At 35.9% G+C, this 24,148-nt stretch overlaps 1 protein-coding gene across 3 annotated transcripts in view; it reads right to left on the bottom strand.

Annotated features, from left to right (window-relative positions):
• Window positions 1–24,148, bottom strand: part of LOC112861247 (sodium channel protein type 1 subunit alpha) — a 134,123-nt gene that overhangs the window by 71,602 nt on the left and 38,373 nt on the right. For all 3 annotated transcript variants that reach the window (XM_086718807.1, XM_086718806.1, XM_086718805.1), the window contains exon 2: window positions 11,346–11,658. In XM_086718807.1, coding sequence (XP_086574933.1) covers window positions 11,346–11,609 — 264 coding nt within the window. In that variant the 5' untranslated portion in view covers window positions 11,610–11,658. The remainder of the gene's footprint in view (window positions 1–11,345; window positions 11,659–24,148) is intronic.

Consider the following 24,148-nt stretch of genomic DNA (forward strand, 5'->3'; position numbering starts at 1 on the left):
TCATTACTACAACTCCTCAGGATAACATTCACTGCATGAAGTGACTTCAAAACCAAAGAAAAAGTTCAAAATTGGTGGTGGAGGAGAAAAGGCTGATAAGTAGCATCTAGTTTGAAACAGGCTTCTCTTTACAACCCAAGACTGTAGAAAATTTGATTTTGTGCCTCAGAACATATTTCAAAACATAACATTTTGACTGGTTCAGGAATGAAATTCTATATATGAAATATCACTTTAAAGATACATTTATATGAGTCTAACTCTTCATACATTAGATGCTGGTCATAATTATCACTTAGCTTTTCATATATAGTTACCAAACTCAGTAACATTTATTGAGCCCCTACACGATAAGGTGTTAATATTATGAGCATTGCAAACACCTGGACGGTAGTATGGAACTAGTTTTAGGTCCAACTATTAACTTAGTTTATTCCAGTGCAAATAATGTATATTAACTAATTAGCACAATACTTGCAAAGCTCTGTGCTAGAGTTTACACAGAAAACAAAGACATGTAAGTCAGGACCCCACGAAGTATATATAGTAGTGAATGTTCAACTATCTCAGCTAATAGAAGAAAGTCTAGAAGGATAATTTATGTAGAGCAAAGCTGTCCATTAGAAATATTACGTGAATTACAAATTTGAGTCCATACGTGATTTTAAATATTCTGATAGCTGTATTTTTAAAAAGTAAATAAGCAGGTGAAATTAATAATTTTTAACCTAATATATCCATTATATTATCATTTTGTGCAACCAATATTAGAAAATTTGAGATATTTTACATCCTTCTTTTCATACCAATTCTAAGTCTTTGAAGTCTGTACTTACCACATTTAAAGCACTAGACCCACACTGGGGCAATGTCTACTGCATTTGGCAGCACAGACCTAGATGTAAACCATGCATTGTAGTGCTAGTTCAGACTCTCTTCAGCAAGGTAAAAATCAATTCTGATTTTGTTTTATTTTATTTTATTTAAAAAAATTTTTTTTAACATTTATTTATTTTTGAGACAGAGAGAGAGCATGAACAGGGGAGGGTCAGAGAAAGAGGGAGACACAGAATCTGAAACAGGGTCCAGGCTCTGAGCTGTCAGAACAGAGCCCGACATGGGCCTCGAACCCACGGACTGCAAGATCATGACCTGAGCCGAAGCTGGACTTAACCGACTGAGCCACCCAGGCACCTCTCAATTCTGATTTTAAAGGCAAACTAAGAAAAACAGGCAAACACCCTGCTATTCAACAGCTTGACAATCTGGAAAGTAACAGTAGGAAAATATAAGTAGATTTTTTTTTTAAACTTAAGTAGTTATTAAGAGTGTAGACCCTGGAGTCAGACGTCTGGCTCAAGTGTGGCTCCGTAGCCTTCCAGCAGTGGGATCCTAGACAAGTTACTTCATTTCTGTGACTCATTTGTCTCATTTGAAAAATGGGAATAAATATACTTAGCTCACAAAGTTGTTGTGATTCCAGTTCAGTAGAGATTCTGATACCTAGTATTGTGTATTTTTAGTAAATAACTCAGGTGATTCTTCAATAGCAGGGCTGTGAATCTGTGTTTGTTAACAGGTAATTTTTAAAATTGCCCGAATTGTCAATGATTATGTTGTACACATGCGTTAAAATCCTTCCCCCTGACCTATAATAACAATATATAATAATAACAATTATAACAATTTGGTAGGAATTGCTATTTATGAATCTGTGCTTGTTACTATCTAGTGATTTTGTTTCTGAGTTTTTATTTTATTGTATTTTAACATGAAATTTATTGTCAAATTGGTTTCCATACAACACCCAGTGCTCCTCCTAACAAGTGCCCTCCTCAACGCCCATCACCCACTTTCAGTTACCTCCCACCCCCCCATAAACCCTCATTCTCATTTTTAAAAAAAATTTTAATGTTTATTTATTTTTGAGAGAGAGAGAGAGACAGAGACAGAGAGAGAGAGAGAGAGAGAGAGAGAATGATCAGGGAAGGGGCAGAGAGAGAAGGAGACATAGAATCCAAGGCAGGCTCCAGGTTCTGAGCTGTCAGCACAGAGCCTGATGCGGGGCTTAAACTCACAAACTATGAGATCATGACCTAAGCTGAAGTCGGCTGCTTAACCAACTGAGACACCCAGGTGCCCCTATTCTCAGTTTTTAAGAGTTTCTTATGGTTTGGCTCTCGTCCTCTCTAACTTTTTTTTTTTTTTTCTTTCCCTCCCCCATGGTCTTCTGTTAAGTTTCTCAGGATCTACACTATGACCCAGCAATAGCACTGCTAGGAATTTACCCAAGGGATACAGGAGTGCTGATGCATAGGGGCACTTGTACCCCAATGTTTATAGCAGCGCTTTCAACAACAGCCAAATTATGGAAAGAGTTAAATATCCATCAACTGATGAATGGATAAAGAAATTGTGGTTTATATACACAATGGAATACTACTTGGCAATGAGTTTTTAGATAGTTGATTTGTTTATAATTTTTTATCCAAGGTGGACATTGAATTTAACAAGCCATACTTTTCCAGTCTCCTTTTCTTTTTTTTCTTTTCTTTTCTTTTCTTTTCTTTTCTTTTCTTTTCTTTTCTTTTCTTTCTTTTCTTTTCAAAGTTTATTATTTTAATTTATTTTGAGTGAGAGATAGAGAGCAAGAGGGGGAGGGGCAGAGAGAGAGGGAGACAGAATCTCAAGTAGGCACTGCACTGTCAGCACCGAGCTCGACACTGGGCTCGAACCCACGAACTATGAGACCATGACCTTAGCTGAAGTCAAGAGTCAGATGTTTAACTGACTGAGCTGCCCAGGCACCCCTCCAGTCTCTTTTTCTGAAGATGTCCACTATCTTTTCTTTCAATCTAGGGGCCATGTTACTTAAAATAAATAGTTCAAATTTAAGGTCCAATTTCATATTTATCTAAACATTATCAAAAAATTACCAAATAACAGGACTGCCTCTAAATATACAGCATTTGCCTGCCCTTAAAATAAACACAGTGGCAAAAGTAACAGAGGAAGGTTAGCAATGATCATGAACAAGAGAAAATGTAGAAAACACGATTGGTTGATTAAATTTATGCGTTAGCTTCAAAATTTAAAACAAGCAATTTCAACTTGTATATATACTGTGCTCCAAAAATATATTTGGAAAACAATTATTTGAAACTTTGAATATATTTTCCCACAGAAGAATATATACATATACATACATAGACACATATACATGTATATTTACATACACTCAAAAGCCGATGTAACTCTTAATGAAATGGAATTCTGTATTAATGGTACTGTGAAACTTTATCACTGTGTATAAGAAAATGTGACTCTGCAAACGGCGAAAGAATTCCAAGTTGGGCTGCAACTAGCCGTCACCCCTTGGCTCTGTCTTCCGCCAGAAGTGGAATCAACCTTCTTATAGTTCTAAGCTGCTGATTTGAGAAGGGGTTCTAGAAAGAGAACTATGTGGCAGAGGAGATACGTTTCAGAAGTTTGGGGTATAAAGAACTTCATAGAAAGTCGAGAGATTTCTATTAGTGTGCAGAAATGGGAACATTTCTCATCTGGATCAACGCCATGGCATCTAATTGTTCTTTTTCTCTTGCGGGTGTTCTAAACGATCTTACTTCTCTGTCTATTTTGTGATAACCTCTAGATTCAGGCCAAGATTTCCCTCCTTTTCTGGCTCACTGGGGAAGGGGAAGCTTTCATACAGGTTTACCACCTGACTGAAGGGAGCATGTAATATTTAAAAATTTTTTTCTCGGGGTGCCTGGGTGGCTCAGTAAGTTAAGGGCCCAACTTTGGCTCAGGTCATGATCTCACAGTTCGTGAGTGCAAGCCCCAGTCGGACTCTGTGCTGACAGATCAGAGCCTGAATCCTGCTCCAGATTCCATGTCTTCCCTTCCCTTCGCCCCTCCCCCTCTGAAGCTCTGTCTCTCCCTCTCTCAAAAATAGGTAAACATTAAAAGAAATTTTTTTCACTCCTGGTCTTATTCTATTTTTCCCTTTAGGCTACGGATAATCAGCTTAAAGAATAGCCTGTGGCACCTGTCCGCCTGTGGCCCACCCAAGCTTCAATATCTGGCCTTCACCTGATTACACATGTGGTCTTTAAGCCAGGGATCACAAGCCAAAATGCCCACTGAGGCTGGGTGGTGGGAGGTCCCTATCAATTTTTGATGTGCGAATCAGTGATGCCACATATTATAAGAGAAATCCTAAATATGCATGATTATAAATGCATGCATGTATGCATGAATGTGTGTGTGTAATCTCTTGGTTTATACATCTTGGAAACTAATTCAAAATAAACATTATTGCATGAGTCTAGCAAAATCTATCTGTGGGCTCAATATCTCACAGTCACTCAGTTTTTTTTTTTAAAATCTCTGCTTTAAGCCCATGCAAAACAGAAGAAGAATTTGTACCCAGGAAAGAGTCTGTAAAATTGCTTGTCCCTTGGCTTTAGCTCGATGGAATAATGGGGGTGGGGCCAGTGCAGGAGTTGACCCTACAGGAGATGCCCAGCTGGGCTCTTATCAGCCAGGTTACAGCTGCCTCTGCTTCTGCCTCAGAGAAGAAAAACTATAACAGGCGCAAATAAAATCTGGGGGTCAAATATTTCCCAGCCCGTATCTTTAGCCTATACCGTGGCTGTGGTACCTTATTATATGCTCAATTTTTCTTTGACTAGAGGGGACTAATTTGAGGTCCAGTTTTATCGCAGACTTGCTATGTGAGAACTATGAGCAAACTGTTCCCTGCTGATTTCTACGTCTGAATAGAGAAGATGTGAGTGCCCATAATCAATTCTAAAGTGCCATATAAATACAAGAATTGAAGGGTTAAAAGTGTGTGTTTGTCTGGTTCTCAAATACATACATATACTAACACTTGAGTATTTGAAAGCAAGATCAATTTTTACATTGGAAGTTTGTTGCTCCATCTTTCCTCCCGAATTTCATATTCAGAAAACAATGCCATCAGCTTATTCTTGTCTGACACTTGGGCACCTCCAAAATAGTTTCAGCTCCCACCTATTATTCTGTCTTCATTGTAAAACATCTAGACTAAACCTCCATCAAGACTCCCAACTTGATTGGGGTACCTGGGTGACTCAGTTGGTTAAGCATCTGGCTTCAGCTCAGGTCATGATCTCACAGTTCATGACTTCGAACCCCGCAACGGGTTCTGTGCTGACAGCTCAGAGCCTGGAGCCTGCTCCGGATTCTGTGTTTCCCTCTCTCTCTGCCCCTCCCCTGCTTGTGCTCTCTCTCTCTCAAAAATAAGTAAACATTACAAAAATTTTTTTAAAAAAGACTACCAACTTTATCTTTAAAAACATAAAGTGGACCATGTGACTCCTCTACCCAAAGCCTACTTAGAATTCATTTTGCCCTTAAACTTCAAACTCTTTTTTTTTTTTTTTTTTTTTAAATTTTTTTCCAACGTTTATTTATTTTTGGGACAGAGAGAGACAGAGCATGAACGGGGGAGGGGCAGAGAGAGAGGGAGACACAGAGTCGGAAACAGGCTCCAGGCTCTGAGCCATCAGCCCAGAGCCCGACGCGGGGCTCGAACTCACGGACCGCGAGATCGCGACCTGGCTGAAGTCGGGCGCTTAACCGACTGCGCCACCCAGGCGCCCCTCAAACTCTTTAATATGCGCTACAAAGTACTTTTTTCTAACCCTGGCCCACCTCCCCAACCATATCTTATTCTCTTCCTACTTATTATAGAGGCACATAATTTAAGTTTCCTGAATCTGTCCTCTTTGGAAAAAAAATAAAAAGTATTTATCACCCTATATTATCTGGTGGGAAATATAATTGTCTAATTATTTTTGAACTTGATCCAAACCTACTGTATCTCAAAATTTTGGTTTTTACCAAGGCAGGGGATGCCCCTGATTGAGAAGAAACAGTGAAGTGACAAGTCAGGTTTGGGAAATACTGCCAACTGAAGAGATGAGGAGTCCAGCTTGCAAAGTGGCATGAGTAGAGGGGCAGGAACAGCAGTGATGGGCTTGTATGTATTCCATAACAGACTTCTCTTTTCCACTGGTATTATCAGTGCAAAGACTACAAACCAGAAGCAGCATGGCAATGGGCCACGGAAGCTGACAGATCTGTTTTAAATCTAGTGTCTGTTACTTAATAGCTTTTGTGATCTTAGGCAAATTACTTCACCTCAGTTTCATTATTTTAAAATAAAGACAAGGGTTATCTGGGAAGGACATGGGGTTTAAATAAGAACTGTAAATATCCTGATACATAGTGCATAGAGTACAGAGCCATTGTTTTTGCCTGCCTGGCACGCCTTCTTCTGTGGTCTACACCTCTTCCTTTGAGAGAACACCTCTCCACTGCCTGCCCATATGGCTTGGGTGGAGCTGACCCACCCCTTAGCATGTTGACCACCCCTTAGGTCAACATGTGGCACTAACCTGGTCAATGAGACCATCACATACCCTAGGCTACAGGAATTGATTCAGAGGAGGTCATGTGAACTAACTACAGCCAATTCCAGGACTTCTGCTAGAGCTTTTGAAGAAAAGTGAGCTCTTTTTCTTGGGGGTTATTAGGCTGTAAGCTGTTAGCTTGGTGCCACTGGTGGCTATTTCTGCCATCTTGTGGGAAGAGCCAGCCTGTGAATGCAGCCAGCATAGGAAAAAGTAGAGCCAAAAATAAAAAAGAACTGAGTCCTGACATTGTTCTTTCAGGTGCTGGATCCTTTGATATTAACATGAGATTTACCCCACAAATACATTTATTGATTGATTAATTAGTTAGCTTCTTTGTTTTCAAAAACTAGTTTCTGTTAGGTTTTTATCACTCTCAGTTGAAGAGTTTCTTACTAATATAGCTGGTACTTAATAAATGCTAGCCATTATTTTACTACCACCATCATCTGGGATTGTTTCTGAGACAGAGATGGGGAGGTGACAAAGAAGAACGGGGCATAAGGAAGAAATAATGGATGAGGAGGAGAAAGATTTGGAAGTCAACTATAGTGCCTTGGATGTAAGAGAGAGCCTTGGATGACTGCTAATTCTAAAAGACCTAATGATGTGCCAAAAAAAATACATTAATTGGGGGGCTGTCCATAGGACGATTTATGGAATCATAAGCTTTTACTTACCATCTACTTTTCTGATTTTCCATTCAATTACTTTTACAAGAAAACTCCCTGATTTCAGTTAAAAACAAAGCAAACAACTCTCTCTACCCAATATAACAATTTAAAACTCCTGCAGCAACAACAGACTAGGCATTTATTTGAAATCACAAGTTCATATATGACTCTTCATGCAGCTCCAATGAAGAGGAAGTAGGAATCTTTTTAAAAAGAGCTGATAAAAAGGGAGGATAAGGTATTCATAAATGGCCCGTAAAATAATAAAGGAAAGAATACGTTTTTAAACGCACACATTTCTACATTCCATAATTAATAAACATCCATTTTCACCATAGATCTAAAATACTTCATTCTATTTCCAGTACCCTGTCACAAAGGATATTTTCTTCCATGGTACTAGTGAGTCATCTGTAATTTTAAGAAGAACATGAGAAGAAAGAAGTTTTCTGTAATAAAGAGTAGGTGAAGAATTTCAATGTATAGCCAAATGGTGCAAAATTAATCCAAGCTATGAAATAAAAAACTGTGGAAAAAAGAACCATAGGGAAAAAAAAAAAAAGTTTTGTTCATAAGCTAAATGTGCCCTGCCACATAGCTAAAGTAAATAAACAAACAAAAGGAACACTGCCTGAAATCATGTTTTGAAGACCACTGGACCAGAGCTAAGATGGTATGGAAAATTCTGTGACTGTATTCTGACAGCATTGTTATTTTAGTTTTTAGTTCTTACCTTGGACTGCTGAAGGATTAAAACATCAGAGGGTCTGGAAATGCTTCCATGCATCAGGAATGTTCATGAGATGGTTCTACTATTTCTTTAGTTATTACTATAATACCACTGACCGTGGAATAAACTACTTTAACAATTTTAGTAGAACTTTCGAACATTATATAATGTGCACAATTTAAACTAGGGCAAAGAAGATAAAAATATGTGGGCATATGCCATCTGAAAATACACCATCAGCAATGACATTTCCATAAGCTCACTGACATTGTCTTTTTAGAAGATCACAGAGGGTTTTAGTGTGGCTTACACATATATTTCTTTTATGGATACCACTGTACTTTAAAATATAACATAAAGAATAGGTTCTGCAGCCATTTTTATAGTAGACTTGCTTTGTTTATTCTGTATATTAATAAGAAAGAAACTAGACTTTGTATATAGATATAAATGGCACTTTATTTATTGTACCTCAGTTAAACCTTAGGGAAGTAACTCACTGGCCTACTGATATTTGCATATTCCAGCTCATTCAGGAATAGAATAAAATCCACATCCCCAATATGAGTAATAGTTTTTTTCTAGTGACATTTTTCCTGAAAAACTTTTTTTCTAGGGACATTTCCACCATTAAGCGCTTTATCTATGCCAGGAGTATTGTGTATATGTGTGATCCACTGTTTTAATGAAGGCCACTCTGCTGATCTCAGATTTTCAAGTCATAAGACAAAACTGGTCATCAAACATCAAAAGAAATATTCATAATTATTCCAACTTTAATCAGAGCAAACTAATTCAGAATTTAAGACTATTCCTCGATACTGAAATAACCCAATTATGGAAGAAAATGTAAGACTAGAAAACAATGTAATGGCAACCATAGAAAGTCTCAAAATATGAAAATGCAAAAGAAGGACATTTTAAACACATAGCTTAGTCATGTGTCCTAAACACACAGCTTAGTCATGTGTCCTAAGCTTGCAATGTTACTTTTTAAGGATTCCAGTCCTCCAGAATGTTTCATTTGTATTGCACTTTGAATGGCTTACACTGGAAGACTTGCTGGATGTCAGCCCAGTGTTAAGGCAATAGATGTGCCTTGCCTTGGGGAAAACTCCTTCCTGATAACAATATTTCTCTTATCAGGTTGTTCTGCTTGCACAATGTGATTTGTTCCAAAATGCCACAATGTTTTTCCTTCCTCACACAATATGCATTTGAAGATAAGGATGGATGGTGTTAGAGGCAAGTAGGAATGTGAACCGAACAAAGTTTGTAAGGGTTACTTCAGCACAAGAATCTGGCTGGCTTCCTTCAGAGTTGGTCTTCAGAGTTGGTCTTTAATCCTCAGTTTGAAGATCTTTCTTTTAACTATTTGAAAGGGCCTGCATAATTTTCTTTTCCATCTGCCCTCTTTGTTATAAGCCAATTGTTGGCTGTTTGGGGACACTCCCTCAAGACAACAACTTTTATTGGCCTGAAAACTCTTTAATTTAAAGGACAGATTGAGTGGATAATCTGGTTTCCACATAAAGAATCACTGCCCTTGTCAACATGTATTAGCTTGGCCTTTCTCAAAGCATTCGTTTATTGTTCTATACGTAAGGACACCGTACATGAGCTGGGATGCTAGATATCAGCCCTGTTTGATGAAGGGGTAGACTCTGGGTAGCTTTAATAATTTTTAGATAGTAATTACTACCAGAGAGGTGGGACATAGATGTCAGGGGTTAGCAAAAGCCCTGCTAAGGATGAAGCCCAGTAACCCATGATAACAGCACCTCTAAACAGGCTGCTTCAATAATGAAGCAATTTTAAATATGTTAAAATGTTTGTCTAACTGAATTATCTGCATTGTCACCTTCCTTATACAAATAAACCCTTCATCATTTGATTAATTTGGATTTTGGCTTTTGCAGACCTTACATTAAATTAATTTCCAAAGGACTGATTTAATGATAAAGTGCAACTTATAATTTAAATGATAGTTATGAAATGGATAAAATCTTACCTGCTAAGATTTAACAATAGTATGTTAAAAAGGAAAGTTGAATAAAAGATAATGAAATCTATGGGAAATGATTCTTTATCTCTTTCTTTAGTGTATAATGGGCAAACCAGTTTTTAAGAAGGGAAAGTAAGTTATGCTGAAATTGGTTATAGCCTGAAAAGTTAAAAAAAAAAAAATCTGAACGCAGTGAAAATTTTACCTGTGAAACTGCAACAGTCAATAAGAAGTGATTTGCAAAACTGTCTCAAATCCACATATTAAAATTTTTAAGCTTATACATTTAATAAGGACTACTTGATACAGGCTGTGCCAGCAACCAAAAGAGTTCCTAAAAGTTTTGGGGGTATTTTAAGGCCTATGCCCAACTGAAAAATTTTACCTGCTCAATTGCAATCTTTTTACCCTACCTTCTACCAAGAGTTCACAACGTATTGTGTCCAGTGAAAAAGATAATAAAATGTTGCAAATTAACTAGTCATAAGTTTAATCTAAAATTAATACAATAAACTTTTTCAATTTTATCTTTTTCTATGCTTTCCTTCTTGGTTTGGTGTAATCATAGTCATAATGAAAGATTGGGTGCTTAATACAAGGTATTCATTTCAAGCATAAATAGAAAACGCAAGCATTTAAATATTGTTTTATAGGTTCTTCAGAATACAATATTTATGTTAATCTTACCAGTATCAATATACCTCCACCAAAATATTGAATAATTTTTTAATATTGTAAGCAAAGTTTCATTTTATGTATTAATAATACTGAGAAAAATGGTTGAATAGCTGTCATTATTTAAATCTTGATTTAACACTTTGTGATACAGAAATTCAGTTGTTACATAATTCAGTTGATTGAGATACTGAGTTTTAATGGCTGTCACTGCTAACAATGATACTTCCCAAAGACACGTGGATCCAAATGGAAAAAGCACATTATTAGTTACTAAAACTGTAGTTTGTAGAGGAATGTTCTTTTCCAAGTAGAGAAAAGTTTCTGCAAGAAGTTGAGTTATTATATATAACATAATTTAGAAATTGAAAACCTTGTGGCGTCAAATTTTGTTCTATGAGAAATTAATACTAATATTTTAAAAGTCTTTATCTGTCCCTAAATAAAAGTTTAGGGATAACTTGGGATAATTTTAGGATTTTCAAGTACAGAAAACACACAAAATTGCATAGTGAATACAATCTCTGGGGAGATTTAATTTGTTAAATTAGCTGCCTGCCTACAACATACATTTATGTTCAGGTATTTGTTGTGGTGCATCTGGGACAGCTTCATCTGTTATGACATAATCAATTTGTTTTTCATGGATGTATATGCATAAAACACACATAAATGTATTTATTTCTTAAACAGAAGGATACTTAAGACTTTCTGCTAATTTGGCATGTTTCGGTGCTATAACAGTCCAAGGTACTCAGTAGGCAATTAGCAGCAAAATATGCCCAATAAAAAACACTCACTTTTTTATTGATATAGTACGGGTCCAGGTCCTCCAGCGGCTCTGACACCATCTCTGGAGGGATGTCTCCATAAATAAAAGGAAGGTTCTTTCCAGCTTCCAAGTCACTATTTGGCTTTGGGCCATTTTCATCATCATCTTTCTTGTCTGGTTTGGGATTCTTAGCCTTTTCTTCTGCAATGCGTCTTTCAATAGCCGCAAGAGATTCTCTGGTGAAGAAGTTGAAGCTGTCAGGTCCTGGTGGTACAAGCACTGTTTGCTCCATCTTGTCATCCTGCACATTTTAATTACCATTTACTCTGCATATGAAAGTCCTAAAAAAAAAAAAAAAAAAAAGATGCAGATACTCTAAGGAGATTAAGAGAAGATTTTAGTACCTATAAACTCTGGTCATGACATATGAACCAGATGATTAAAATTTTTGTTCCCATTTAAATTAAAATGAAATTCCTAGGGGTGCCTGGGTGGCTCAGTAGGTTAAGGGTCCAATTTCAGCTCAGGTCATGATCCTAAGGTCTGTGTTGACAACTCAGAGCCCGAAGACCGCTTCAGATTCTTTGTCTCCTCCTCTCTCTGTCTCTCCCTGCTCATGCTCTGTCCCTGCCTCTCTCAAAAATGGATAAACATTTTAAAAATATTTTAAAAAGTGTAATTCCTAAATAGAATTTTTTGTGTGTGTTGTAAGAACATATAACACAAGATGTACCCTTTGAACAAATTTTTAAGCATGCAAGATAGAATTGTTAACTACAGGCATACAGTTGTATAGCAGATATAGAACTTATTCATCCTGCATAACTGAAACTTTATACCCGTTGAATGTCAACTTTCTACCCGCCCCCCCCCCCCCCCTCCAGCAACCACCATTCTACTTACTGCTTCAATGGCTTTGGCTTAACAGATGTGCTTTCTAGTTCAGGTTTTGTTAAATGTCCCAAGTTTATTAATTCTTGTGCTTTGCCGATACAGTAATTGTGCCATAACTTAAGGAAGTGATTCAACTATAGCCTTAATTAAAGTACATTAGGCTAAATACCATCATGTCCCTAATGGACCATTTACTCTGGGAGCTACCCAGACGAGGATATATCCCCCATAGGGGCAATGGATAGCTTAGCAACAGGATGAAGTGGAAAGGGAGATATCTCTGAGAGGGTATATCATCCAACCCTCTAGTCCTAACAAGTGGCTCCTGACCAAGCTGGTCAAAACAGTTGGCTGCAGCCACCTTTTTTTTTTTTTTTTTTTAATGTTTATTCATTTTTGAGACAGCATGAGTGGGGCAGGGGCAGAGAGAGAGGGGGGGACAGAAGATTCAAAGCGAGCTCTGAGCTGACAGCACAGAGCCTGACGCAGGGCTTGAACTCATGAACTTTAAGGTCATGACCTCAGCCGAAGTCAGACACTCAACCAGGTGTCCCACTGCAGCCAGCCTTAATAACCAATCAAATAGTCATTGCTGACTGAGTCACAGACCTGAGTCTTCATCTAATCTGAGATTGAGACAGCTGGAATTGTGGCTGACTTATGACATTAGCCATGCGAGGGATGGCTTATTTGAACACATAGACAGAGACGGTTCAGTGTTGGACAAATGCCATTTATGTGGCTAGGAATGAGAGAAAGACTAGGCTGGAAAAAAAATTCCTAGATTAGGCCTCAGATGGGAAAAGATAGCTATACATATAGGAGACAGCAGGATTCTCCTGTTTCAGGAAAAAATTATCAGAAACAAGCCAGGGTGCCAACAAAAACGGAAGTGCTTTTCTTCACTAAAGCAATAATGCTATTCTTGCTGATTCTATAGTCCTAAACAGCTAAACATATTATGAGCACCCGAGGCAAAACTCTCAACTCCATGCAGCAGAGTCAGATCTGATCTGATGCCAGGAGCCAAATCCCAAATGTATTGTTTCAAGGTATATTTAATATGAGCTCAAATTTCACAGATATTACTGAGCCAAAACTTCCCAGAGCCTAAGCTACCGCTTGGATATGAGTTTTATTTGGACACTGTGTTAACTCATTAAGGTCAACAAGCTCTGATACAGTTAATTGCAGCTTTGGTGAATATAAGCCACAATAATAAAATTGCAGCCATAACTGTTTGGTGAGGAGTCCTAGAGGGACCTCAAATTTCACTGAAGGAAGTCCCCACTGCTGTGAGGTTTATAACAATAGTTTTCAGTGGATGACCAGAAACAAGTGGGACATTTAAGTCTAAATTTGTATCCTCAGTGTATTAAGTGAGCTAATAAAACTTTCAGAGTTTCTTGCAATCTACCTGTAATCAGCTTAGGGCCTGGAAGAATAGAAAAATTAAATCAGTAAATTTAAATCAATGGAAAAGGAATATCGAACCTTAAAGTTCTACTTCTCTGATGAGGCATCAGGAAAACACTGGTAGTTATTTACGTGGAAATAAAAGTTTAGGAATAACAAGTATGGTGCATTTTCTCATTAGGGAAGTATTATGACATAGATGTATATATGGTTTTTATTTTTAACTAGTTTTCTGATAGAAAATGTGTGTAATGATATAAACTCAAAACATTTAAAAGAAAATACAGTGCAAACTCCCTTCCACCCGTTCTCCAACAGTCAATTCCTGTTCCCAGAGGTAACCACTGTTATCATCTTCATATATTTTTCCAGGTATGTAATAGGTAATCACTAATCACATGAGTGTATGTGTACTCATACATTTTCTTTTTTTTTTTTAACATTTATTTTGAGAGACAGAGAGAGAGACAGAGACAGAGACAGGGACAGGGTATGAGCAGAGGAGGGGCAGAGAGAGAGGGAGACACAGAATCCAAAGCAGGCTCCAGGCTCTGAGCTGTTAGCACAGAGCCCAATGCAGGACTCGAACCCACAACCGCAAGATCATGACCTGAGCTGAAGTCAGATGCCTAACTGACTGAGCCACCCAGGTGTCCCCACATTTTCTATTTAAAAATATATAGACATAGTGTCTTAGGATACAACTCCTTTGCATCTTTCATTTTTCACTTAAAAATATATATTAGAGTTCATTCCTTATCAATTTTCATAGATTCAACCATCTTTATCAACTACCTGGTTTTCCATTGTTTGCATGCACTGTAATTTATTGAATGAACCACCCAGTTATGGGTATTCAGGTTGTTTCCAATACTTTGCTATTCTAAATAAAGCTGCAGTTAATAAATTTTATACACATATTTTCACATATATGTGGACATATTTATGGTATCAATTTCTAAAAAATGGACTTGGTTGTGCAAAAAACTGGATCTTTAATTTTGATATTATTGCAAAATTACTCACTTTGAAGTATTGATTCTCCTGATGACAATATAATGTGGTGCCTATTTGTCTACATCTTCACCACATAATGTGTTATTTTATTTTCAATATTTTCAATCTGATTGAAACAAAAATGGGATCGCAGTATAGTTTTAATTTGCATTTGTCTTACTCTGAGACCAGTTGAACTTTTTTTTTCATATGGTTAAGAGCTGTATTTTTTATTTTCTTTTCTATGACTTCCTATTTAAATAACAGTCCATATTATCATTTTTTTCCTTTTTAATCTATATCAACTTTTTATTTTTTATTTTATTTTTTTTTTTTTAATTTTTTTTTTAAATTTTTTTTTTTAACGTTTATTTATTTTTGAGACAGAGAGAGACAGAGCATGAACGGGGGAGGGGCAGAGAGAGAGGGAGACACAGAATCGGAAGCAGGCTCCAGGCTCTGAGCCATCAGCCCAGAGCCTGACGCGGGGCTCGAACTCACGGACCGCGAGATCGTGACCTGGCTGAAGTCGGACGCTTAACCGACTGCGCCACCCAGGCGCCCCTATATCAACTTTTTAGATATGACATCAGCAATTTAATGTTGGGCCTTTAAAAAAAACTATATTTTTCTGAGTTTGTGGTGTTTTTGTGCTACAAGGATGTCCCTTCTCACTCTCCTTTTCAACGTACCACAAGTCTTAACAACTGCAATTAAGACAAGAAAAGATGTACAGATTAAGAAGGAATAAATCAAAGTGTTTGCTGATAACAAATTGTCTATGTAGAAAACCCAAAAGAAAAAATTTAAAAAAAACCCTGAAACTAAAGGGAATTACAGCAAGTTTGCAGGATACAAGAGCAATATGCAAAAGTAAATTGCTTTCCCATACACCAGCAATGAACAAGTAGAATGTCTGTATGAGGAAAACTAGAAACCTAATAAAAACAATCAAAGAAGAGTTAAATAAATGGACATATTCCCTGCTCATGGAGAGGAAAACTCAGTAATATCAAAATGTCAGTTTTCCCAACTTAATTTCTGTTGGTCTATTGATCTATTGATCAAAGCAATCTCAATAAAAATTCCAGCAAATTGTTTTTTTGGATATTGACAAACTGATTCTAATGTTTATTTGGAGAAGCAAAAGACAGGATAGGCAACACAATATTGAAGGAGAAGAAAAAACTTGGATGACTGACAGAACCCGACTTCAGGACTTACTATAACTCTAGAGTAATCAAGTAGTGTGGTGTTGGTGCAAGAATTGACCAACAGGTCAACAGAACAGAACAGAAAGCTCAGGAATAAACCCATATTACTTGAGTCAACTGATCTTTGATAAAGGAGCAAAAGCAATATTATGGAGCAAAGATAGTTTTTTTCCAATGAATGGTGCTGGAACAACTGGATGTCAACAGGCAAAAACATGAATCTAGACACAGAACTTACACTCTTCACAGAAATAAACTCAAAATGGACCACAGACCTAAATGTGAAATGCAAAACTATAGAACTCCTAGAAAAGAACATAGAAGAAAATTTAGATGACCTTTGGTTTGGCAATGACTTTTAGATAAACACAACAAGCATGATCCATGAAAAAAAATAATTGATAAACTGGATTTCATTAAAATAAAAAAAAAAACTTCTGCTCTGTTAAAGACAATATCAAGAGAATGAAAAAACAAGCCACAGACTGGGAGAAAATATTTGCAAAAGACAAAGCAGATAAAGGACTTTTACCCAAGATATACAGAGAAGCTCCCATTTGGGCCCTGGCTCCATATAATGGTGGAGATGATTTGAATTTTTTTAGGGCAGGGGCAATCATTTCTTTTTTTCTTTCTTTTTTTTTTGTACTTTTTATTTTTTTTTTGATGTTTATTTATGTTTGAGAGAGAGAAGGAGAGAGGGAGGGAGAGAGAGCGAGCATGAGCAGGGGAGGGGCAGAGAGAGAAGGAGACACAAAATCTGAAGCAGGCTCCAAGCTCTGAGCTGTCACCACAGAGCCCGATGCGGGGCCCAAATTCATGAACCAGGAGAACATGACCTGAGCTGAAGTGGGACGCTCAACCAACTGAGACACCCAGGCACCCCCAGGGGCAATCACTTCTGAGGCATGAGGAGACTTAGCAGCATTTCAAAACTGAAGAGTTATACTGTGTTCCTGTGTCTGAAATTCTTCCTGCTGGTACCACCAAGCTACAACTAAGGAGAAACACATTTCATGGCTTCCCTAGCTTCAACACCTTCACAGGTTTGTTTAGAAACTGTTTTTAATTTAATTGCACTAGAAATAATGTCAATACATTCTGGTTCAAAGGAAAAAATATATATAAAGAACTCTTAAAACCCTACAATAAGAACACAATCAACATGATTTAAAAAATGATCAAAGACCTTAATGGACACTTTACCAAATAATATATATAGATGGCACATAAGCATAAGAAAATATGCTCCATGTCATATGTCATCAGAAAATGCATATTAAAATAGCAATGAAATACTACCCCCCACCTATTAGAATGGCCAAAATCTAAAATACTGATAACACAAAATGCCAACAAGAATGTGGAGTAATAGAACTCTCATTCGTTGTCATCTGGAATGCTAAATGGTATAGCCACTTTGGAAGATGGCTTGCCAACTTCTTACAAAACAAAACTTACTCTTAGCAAGTAATCTAGAAATTGCCCTCTTTGGTATTTACCCAAATGAGTTGAAATCTTATGTCTACACAAAACCCCCCACGCAAATGTTTATAGCAGCTTTATTAATAAAAATTGCCAAAATGTGGAAGCAATCAAGATGTCCTTCATAGGTAAATGGATCAATAAATGGTCGTATGTCCTGATAATGGAATACTATTTAGCACTAAAAAGAAATGAGCTATCCAGCCACAAAATGAGATGGAGGAAACTTAAATGCATATTACTAAGAGGAAAAGCCAATCAGAAAAAGCTACATAATGTATGAATCCAATTATATGACAGTCTGGAAAAGGCAAAATTATGGAGACAATAAAAAGATCAGTGGTTGGCAGGGGTTAGTGAGGAAAGAACCATGAATAAATGAAGCACAGAGGATTTTTAGGGCAGTGAAACTTTTCTGTATAATACTATAATGATAGATGCATGTCACTATACATTGTCCAAACACACAGAATGTTCAAGACCAAGAGTGAGCCATAATGTAAACTGTGTACTTGGGGTGATAATAATGTGTTAATGTAAGTTCATCAATTACAGCAAAAGGTACCAGTCTGGTGTAGGACGCTGACAACAGACTGTGCTTAAATGAGGGCTGGGCATATGTGGGACCTTTGTACTTTTTGCTCAATTTTTCTGTAAACCTAAAAAATAGTTTATTTAAAAGGGGAAAAATACAATTAATAAGTATTTCATATATACAATGTAAGAATTTTTTTAAATCTTTAAAAAGACAAAAAAAGTATAAGTGGATGGAAAGACATATGCTTTTCTTGGATAGGAATACAATATAATAAAGATACAAAATTTTCCTGAAGTAATTAATAAATTAAATATAGCCTTCACAAAAATAACAAGAAAATTTTAGAACTATACAAATTTGGAAAAATAAATTAAAAAAATAACCAGAATGTTCTTAATTAACTTTGCTTTCAAATTCCTCTTTACTGTAAGAGCTGTGTAAGAGAAAGTGTTTACAATTTCCAAATGATAGATTTCTTCCACTAATTTGTTTACTTATGTTTAGTTTTATTGTATTATAATCCAATAATGTAGTTTGTACCATTTCTGCTCTTTGGAATTTACTGAGATGCCTTTTTGTCCTAATAAAGGTTTGTTTTTTTTTTTAATGACTTTCAAAGAACACAGAAAAATTTTATTTATTTTAAAGCTATAGAGTTTAGTATATCTCAATTAAATTTACCTTGTTTAGACCTTCTATATCTGTACATATTTTTGTTCTACTTGATCTATTTTGAGTTTGGAGTTTGGGAAATTAAAGTCTGTTTTTTATGTGTTTCTGGTTATTCTTATACTCCCTGTGACTTTTGTTTTACGAATTTTAATACTGTGTTATTTGGTGTGTAGACATTGTTCCGGATCAGGTCTTTGGAGTGGATTGAACCCTTTCCTACCTTAAATAGTCCTCACCTCACTTTACTATCTTTCCCTCTGAGGACAACTTTGCTGTCATGTAATGACTCCTACTTTCTTCTTGTTTGCATTCATCTGGTATGTCGCTGCCCATCCATTTTGTTTCATCCTTTCCATTTTACTGCTTTAGTGACTTCCTTAATATGTATATATTTGGATTTTATATATAGGCATATTTTAACTACATATGATCATTGTGGACAATCACTGGCCTTCAAAGGGAATGCTGTGTTAGAGATCATTGCCCATGAGGTTGTGTAGATGGAACAGAAAGTTACTAAAAGCCTTCATATTTTCCAGAAATAGCCCATCTGAGAAAAGCCCTCCAGGCAAATCTTCCTAATTATTGGCTGTGAGTTCCAACTGGAGAAGTAAACGACCAGGAAGATAGAAGAAAAATGTTTTACACTGACAAATATGATCACTTGAACTATAATATATTAATTATAAATTAGTTAAGACACTAGAATTACATTTATATATCAGCAATTTCATGCATATTGTAATGACATCGTCACACTGAGACTAATGAAAGGGTTTTTGCGACTCTAAGTAGACCTTATATTCAAGTATCTATTTAAAAATAAACCTTATATTAATTATAGGAAGAAAGCTTTTTAAAATTATAACCTACCTACCCCTTGTTTATTTATGTAATATCTAAAAACTATCAGATATAATCCAATATTAATATTTTGTCAGTAACACTATGGAAAAAAGTTCTAAATTATATTTGGAATTTGTACACACTTTGCTAAAAAATATAAAAATAAATCATGTGCCTAGGTGGCTCAGTCAGTTAAGTATCCGACTCTTGGTTTTGGCTCAGGTCATGACCTCATGGTTCAGGGGTGCAAGCCCCTGTGTGGGGTTCTGTGCTGACCAAGCAGGGCCTGCTTGAGATTTTCTCTCCTTCTCTCTCTGCCCCTCTCCAGCTCATGCACACATGCTCTCTCTCTCTTTCTCTCTCTCTCTCAAATAAAACAAAATAAACTTTAAAAATCAATCAATCAATCATGAGTTTTCCATTTACACTTGAAAAGGAACTTCAGTCTTTAGTGCAAACATTCATAACTGAATACTTTAAATGATCCTAATTTATGAAACTATACATAATCCAATATGGAAGGGAGGAACCTCACAGAATCTGTGGTTTTGGCTTACAGCTTTCTCTTTACAAGAGAAATAGCATTTAAATATATCTTTGAGTTGACAGAGAAGGCATTGCTAACTTTCAAAAGAGGTAAGACCATATAATTTTCTTGGTGTAAAGACTGCAAAGAGACATACATGCATTTTCAAGAGGAATATGGATATGCATTTAGACAAAATAAAAAAAAGAACAAAAAAACGAGGTAACCATACAGCAAAAAATAAAAAGAAGTGCATGTTAACAGTCAGCAAATCTGAAAGAACAACAACCAAAAAAAAAAAAAAAAAAATGTTGGGAATAAGTGTAGTGGGCAACAGAAAAATGGAAGAAGAATGATTCTTTAGGAAGATAAGCAAAACAAGAGCAAAAGCCAGTTAGATAAGAGATCCTGAAGGAGATAAGAAAATCTAAAAAATAAATAAATAAATAAATAAATAAATAAATAAATAAATAAATAAATAAATGGAAGCCAGAGGCTGTGGAAAAGAGGCAGTAACAGAACAAAGTAGAATTTGTCACTGGAAAGAAATAGTAAAGTGATAGCCCTCTATTAATTAATGTGGGTGAAAGAAGGATAAGGGGAAAATTTATTACAATGTAGAAATAATAAATAAAAGATGATATAATCTGGTGATCTGAAACTGATATGAAAAAGGGAAGCTAAATCAGTAGCGTTAGAATTACATTTTAGTAATGTCACACATTCTTAGAGGGCTTTGTAAAATATTTATACTGAGATAGCTTGGACTTGGTGGACAATGTGGTTTTGGTTACCTTTGCAGTGCAGATAGAGGTGCTTCATTTAAAGTAAGCTTAACTCATGAAGTCTCATAGTTCCAACTTCTTTGGCATCTGCATTTTTCCAACCGAACAGAAATGTGTACAATAGGTCAGAATGAAGCATTTCATCTTCACAGTGGCATCTCACCCAAAAGCCTTAAACATGAAGGCAATCTTATACATGCTTTGTATTTGAAGAAATTTGGCCTTTTATAGGTTAATAGCTATGTAACTTCTTTTGGAAACCACCTCTAATCATGACCAAGTGGGCCTGGCTGCGAAGGTCTGCTTAACTCCGGAGTTTGGCCTGCAGGCTTTTTTGGGCTTTCACACAAAGCTACACCCTCCAAACAAACTTCTATGAGGTATAAAAGTGGTGTTTTGTTACTTATCTGTCTTAGTCTCCTGTTTAATTTGTCTCTTGGTTCAGAATGTGGGTGAGAAAGAAAGATGCTATTTAATGTTCCCCCCAAGAGACTGCTAATGCCCACAACTGCGCATTCTAATGTCGTCGTGGGTTTAGGTGAAAATAGCATAACTGTTAACTTCTGATGAGATATTTTTGCTTCCACAATGTCCTTAAATTCTATGTTGTTTTTTTTAAAGCCTAAAAGTAATCCCCCTCTCTACTGCCTGCCCCCCCCCCCCGCCACCAACGTGCTGTGACAGTTCTCTATCTTCTCCAAGCTTCCACTGCTTCCATTATGAGTTATTAAATTAATTACTACTATTTTGTGCTTTATCTGGCCCTGGTAAGAATTTACAGGGAAAAAAAATCAATTGGCCAATTGATGAGTGAACTAAGCATACAAATATTTGTTTTCTCAGGTTTTAGCTTTTAAGTTTTTCTTTACAGACAGAATACATATAATCCCTAATGTAATAGTATTTTGATGCTGATATGGAACAAAGTCACTGGAGGCTACAAGACAGGCTTTCAGGCAGAGATTATTTACTTAGTTTGCTTCAACCTCTGAACTTCCGTAAGGTTAAGTAAGGTATTTTAAGAGAATCAAAGAGAAGTAAATCATAAAATTAAGAAATAGCAAATATTTAGAGATCATCCAATTCATCCCTATCACTTAATAAAAAACAAACTGACTCAAAGCAAAATTGACTTTTCTAATTTTGGAATTTATGTGTTTCTTACTTCCAAAATAAATATATGACATGTCCAGGGTCACACGGCTTATTGGCAGAACTGGAATCACAATTTTTAATTCCTGATTCCCAAACCCATGCCTGTATATTTTTAACAGTTATGAAATAGTTTTCAAGAACTTACATGATTTTAAACTTCAGTAAAGTATATACAAATATAATACTAGTAGCCACATTATACTAACATTCGCTCAAATTATATTCCTGGGAGACCCCCAAAACAAAGCTAGTAAATAAAGTATTTTGGCATAAATGGAGACTATCTTAGATATTCTGAAGAACAAAAGACATTTAAAAAAAGGTGATTGTAATAGTTAAGTTTAGAAACCATACCATAAAGGTTTAAAACCTGACAAACTGTATTTCTTCAGTCAATTTATATTTTACTTCAATAACTTTTGGTTACTTTCTAGAATTCATCTGCCCCACTTCAATTTCCCCAAAGGTTTCCGAACACCACAGTTATAATTATACAACATTTATGTATCTTGATCACCTTATACTATATAATTTGAGGTGGAAAAAATTCATAATACAATTCTGTCCCTAATGTGGTTTGATTTTCATGCTGAGGAAAAAAGAGACAGCCTCCTGCCGAAATGACTGTCAGCTCCTGTACCATCCCATTACTATTCTGGGCACATAAACCATCTGGGCATGGAAAGTCATGAAGACTTTCAGTTGATTTTGCTACCCACTTTACAAAAGAATGTTGCTGCCAATAATAATAAAAAATAACTAGGTAAAATGTTATTTTTACAGTTGTGATCTCACATAGCTCTTTTTTTTAACACCCAAGAAGGAAATTGGTTTTTACATAGAATTTCACCAGCTTATAAAATATTGTCTTACAAATTTCTTTTCTAGAAATAGTCTGCTTGGTATGTGTATAATAAAAGTATTTTATTTGATTTTTAATAATATCCATTTTTAGTATTATAATTGGGATTCACTAAACAACATATTTCATCCATGTGATTAAAATACTTACATTCTTTAAAAAGTTTGTAATCCATCTCTAAATTGTCATGCTATATGCAGATTACACTTAAAATAAGGTCACATATCTAACATACATTGACATCTACATTGTATATTTTGAGAGTACTTTTCAGGATATTTTAATATTAAACCATGAGTTACAAGATTCACTCAATCCACTAGTGTCTTGGTCGATTCAATATCAATAAAGTACTTTGTTCAAATGGACATCATTTACTACTCTGTTGAATAGATGATCTATATTTAGATCAGATGTTAAAGCGAAGTTAACACAAAGAGTGGAATTAAAAAGGGTCATACATCGAACTAAAATAAAACTATATTCTAGGGATGTCTAGAATCAAGAAATATATAATGCATTGCTTTTTTATTAATAAGACTGGGCAATTATTGGGCATTTTTCCTCATTGTATAACTATTGAATTAAATGTTTAGAAAAACAAAATTGGACCTAATGTTCCAATCCCATCAATTAGAGTTAACTTTGAATATAATCCTAGTCTGGCAATATGAGGCAGTATTTAATGAATCAAAAAACAAAATACATTGACTCATTCAAATCAGTTCCCATAATGTGCTTGACCAAACATATACTGTTGTAGCCCAAACGCTTATATTCCTGCTCCACAGAGAACTTTCCTACTCAAATTTAGCTCTAATAGATACTATCCTGTCTTTAATCCTATTGTCCTTTGCTCTATGGTAAATTTTATTAGACAAAATAGTTCACTGGGTCCAGTTGCATGGGCAATTGCTATCTCCATACTATGCTTTTAACTATACCATCAATTTATTTCTTGAATTCCAGAAACTATTCAACTACTACCCATTACAGGACATATCTTGCACTTAGTGTATCCCTGGGTAAACAGATGCATTGATGGTAGGAAATAAGGCATGTATGTGTCTTAGACATGCACTGAGAGCCTTAGCCTTTAGAAACTGGTTACATGGTGTCAATGTTTATTGAAATATAAATTTGTGTGCGCTCTCTCTCTCTCTCTCTATATATATATATACACACACGTATATATATATATATATACACACACACACACACGTATATACATATGTATATACGTGTGTGTGTGTGTGTATTTATCATTTCAAGCAAATTGAATTGTAAGGTCTTTATTACCTCATGAATTTTAGTAGAGCAGTAAACAGAAGCTGCTTGAAGTCCATGATTTCTTCTTTCTTGGTGAACTCTTTCAAATATGATGTTAGAAGTCCCAAGAACAGGGAGATGGGGGAGGGAGTTGCTGCACTGAACAGTCAGAG

The sequence above is a fragment of the Puma concolor genome, chromosome C1 (assembly GCF_028749965.1).
Source record: "Puma concolor isolate L17-30 chromosome C1, mPumCon1.1.hap2, whole genome shotgun sequence".
Taxonomy (NCBI): domain Eukaryota; kingdom Metazoa; phylum Chordata; class Mammalia; order Carnivora; family Felidae; genus Puma; species Puma concolor.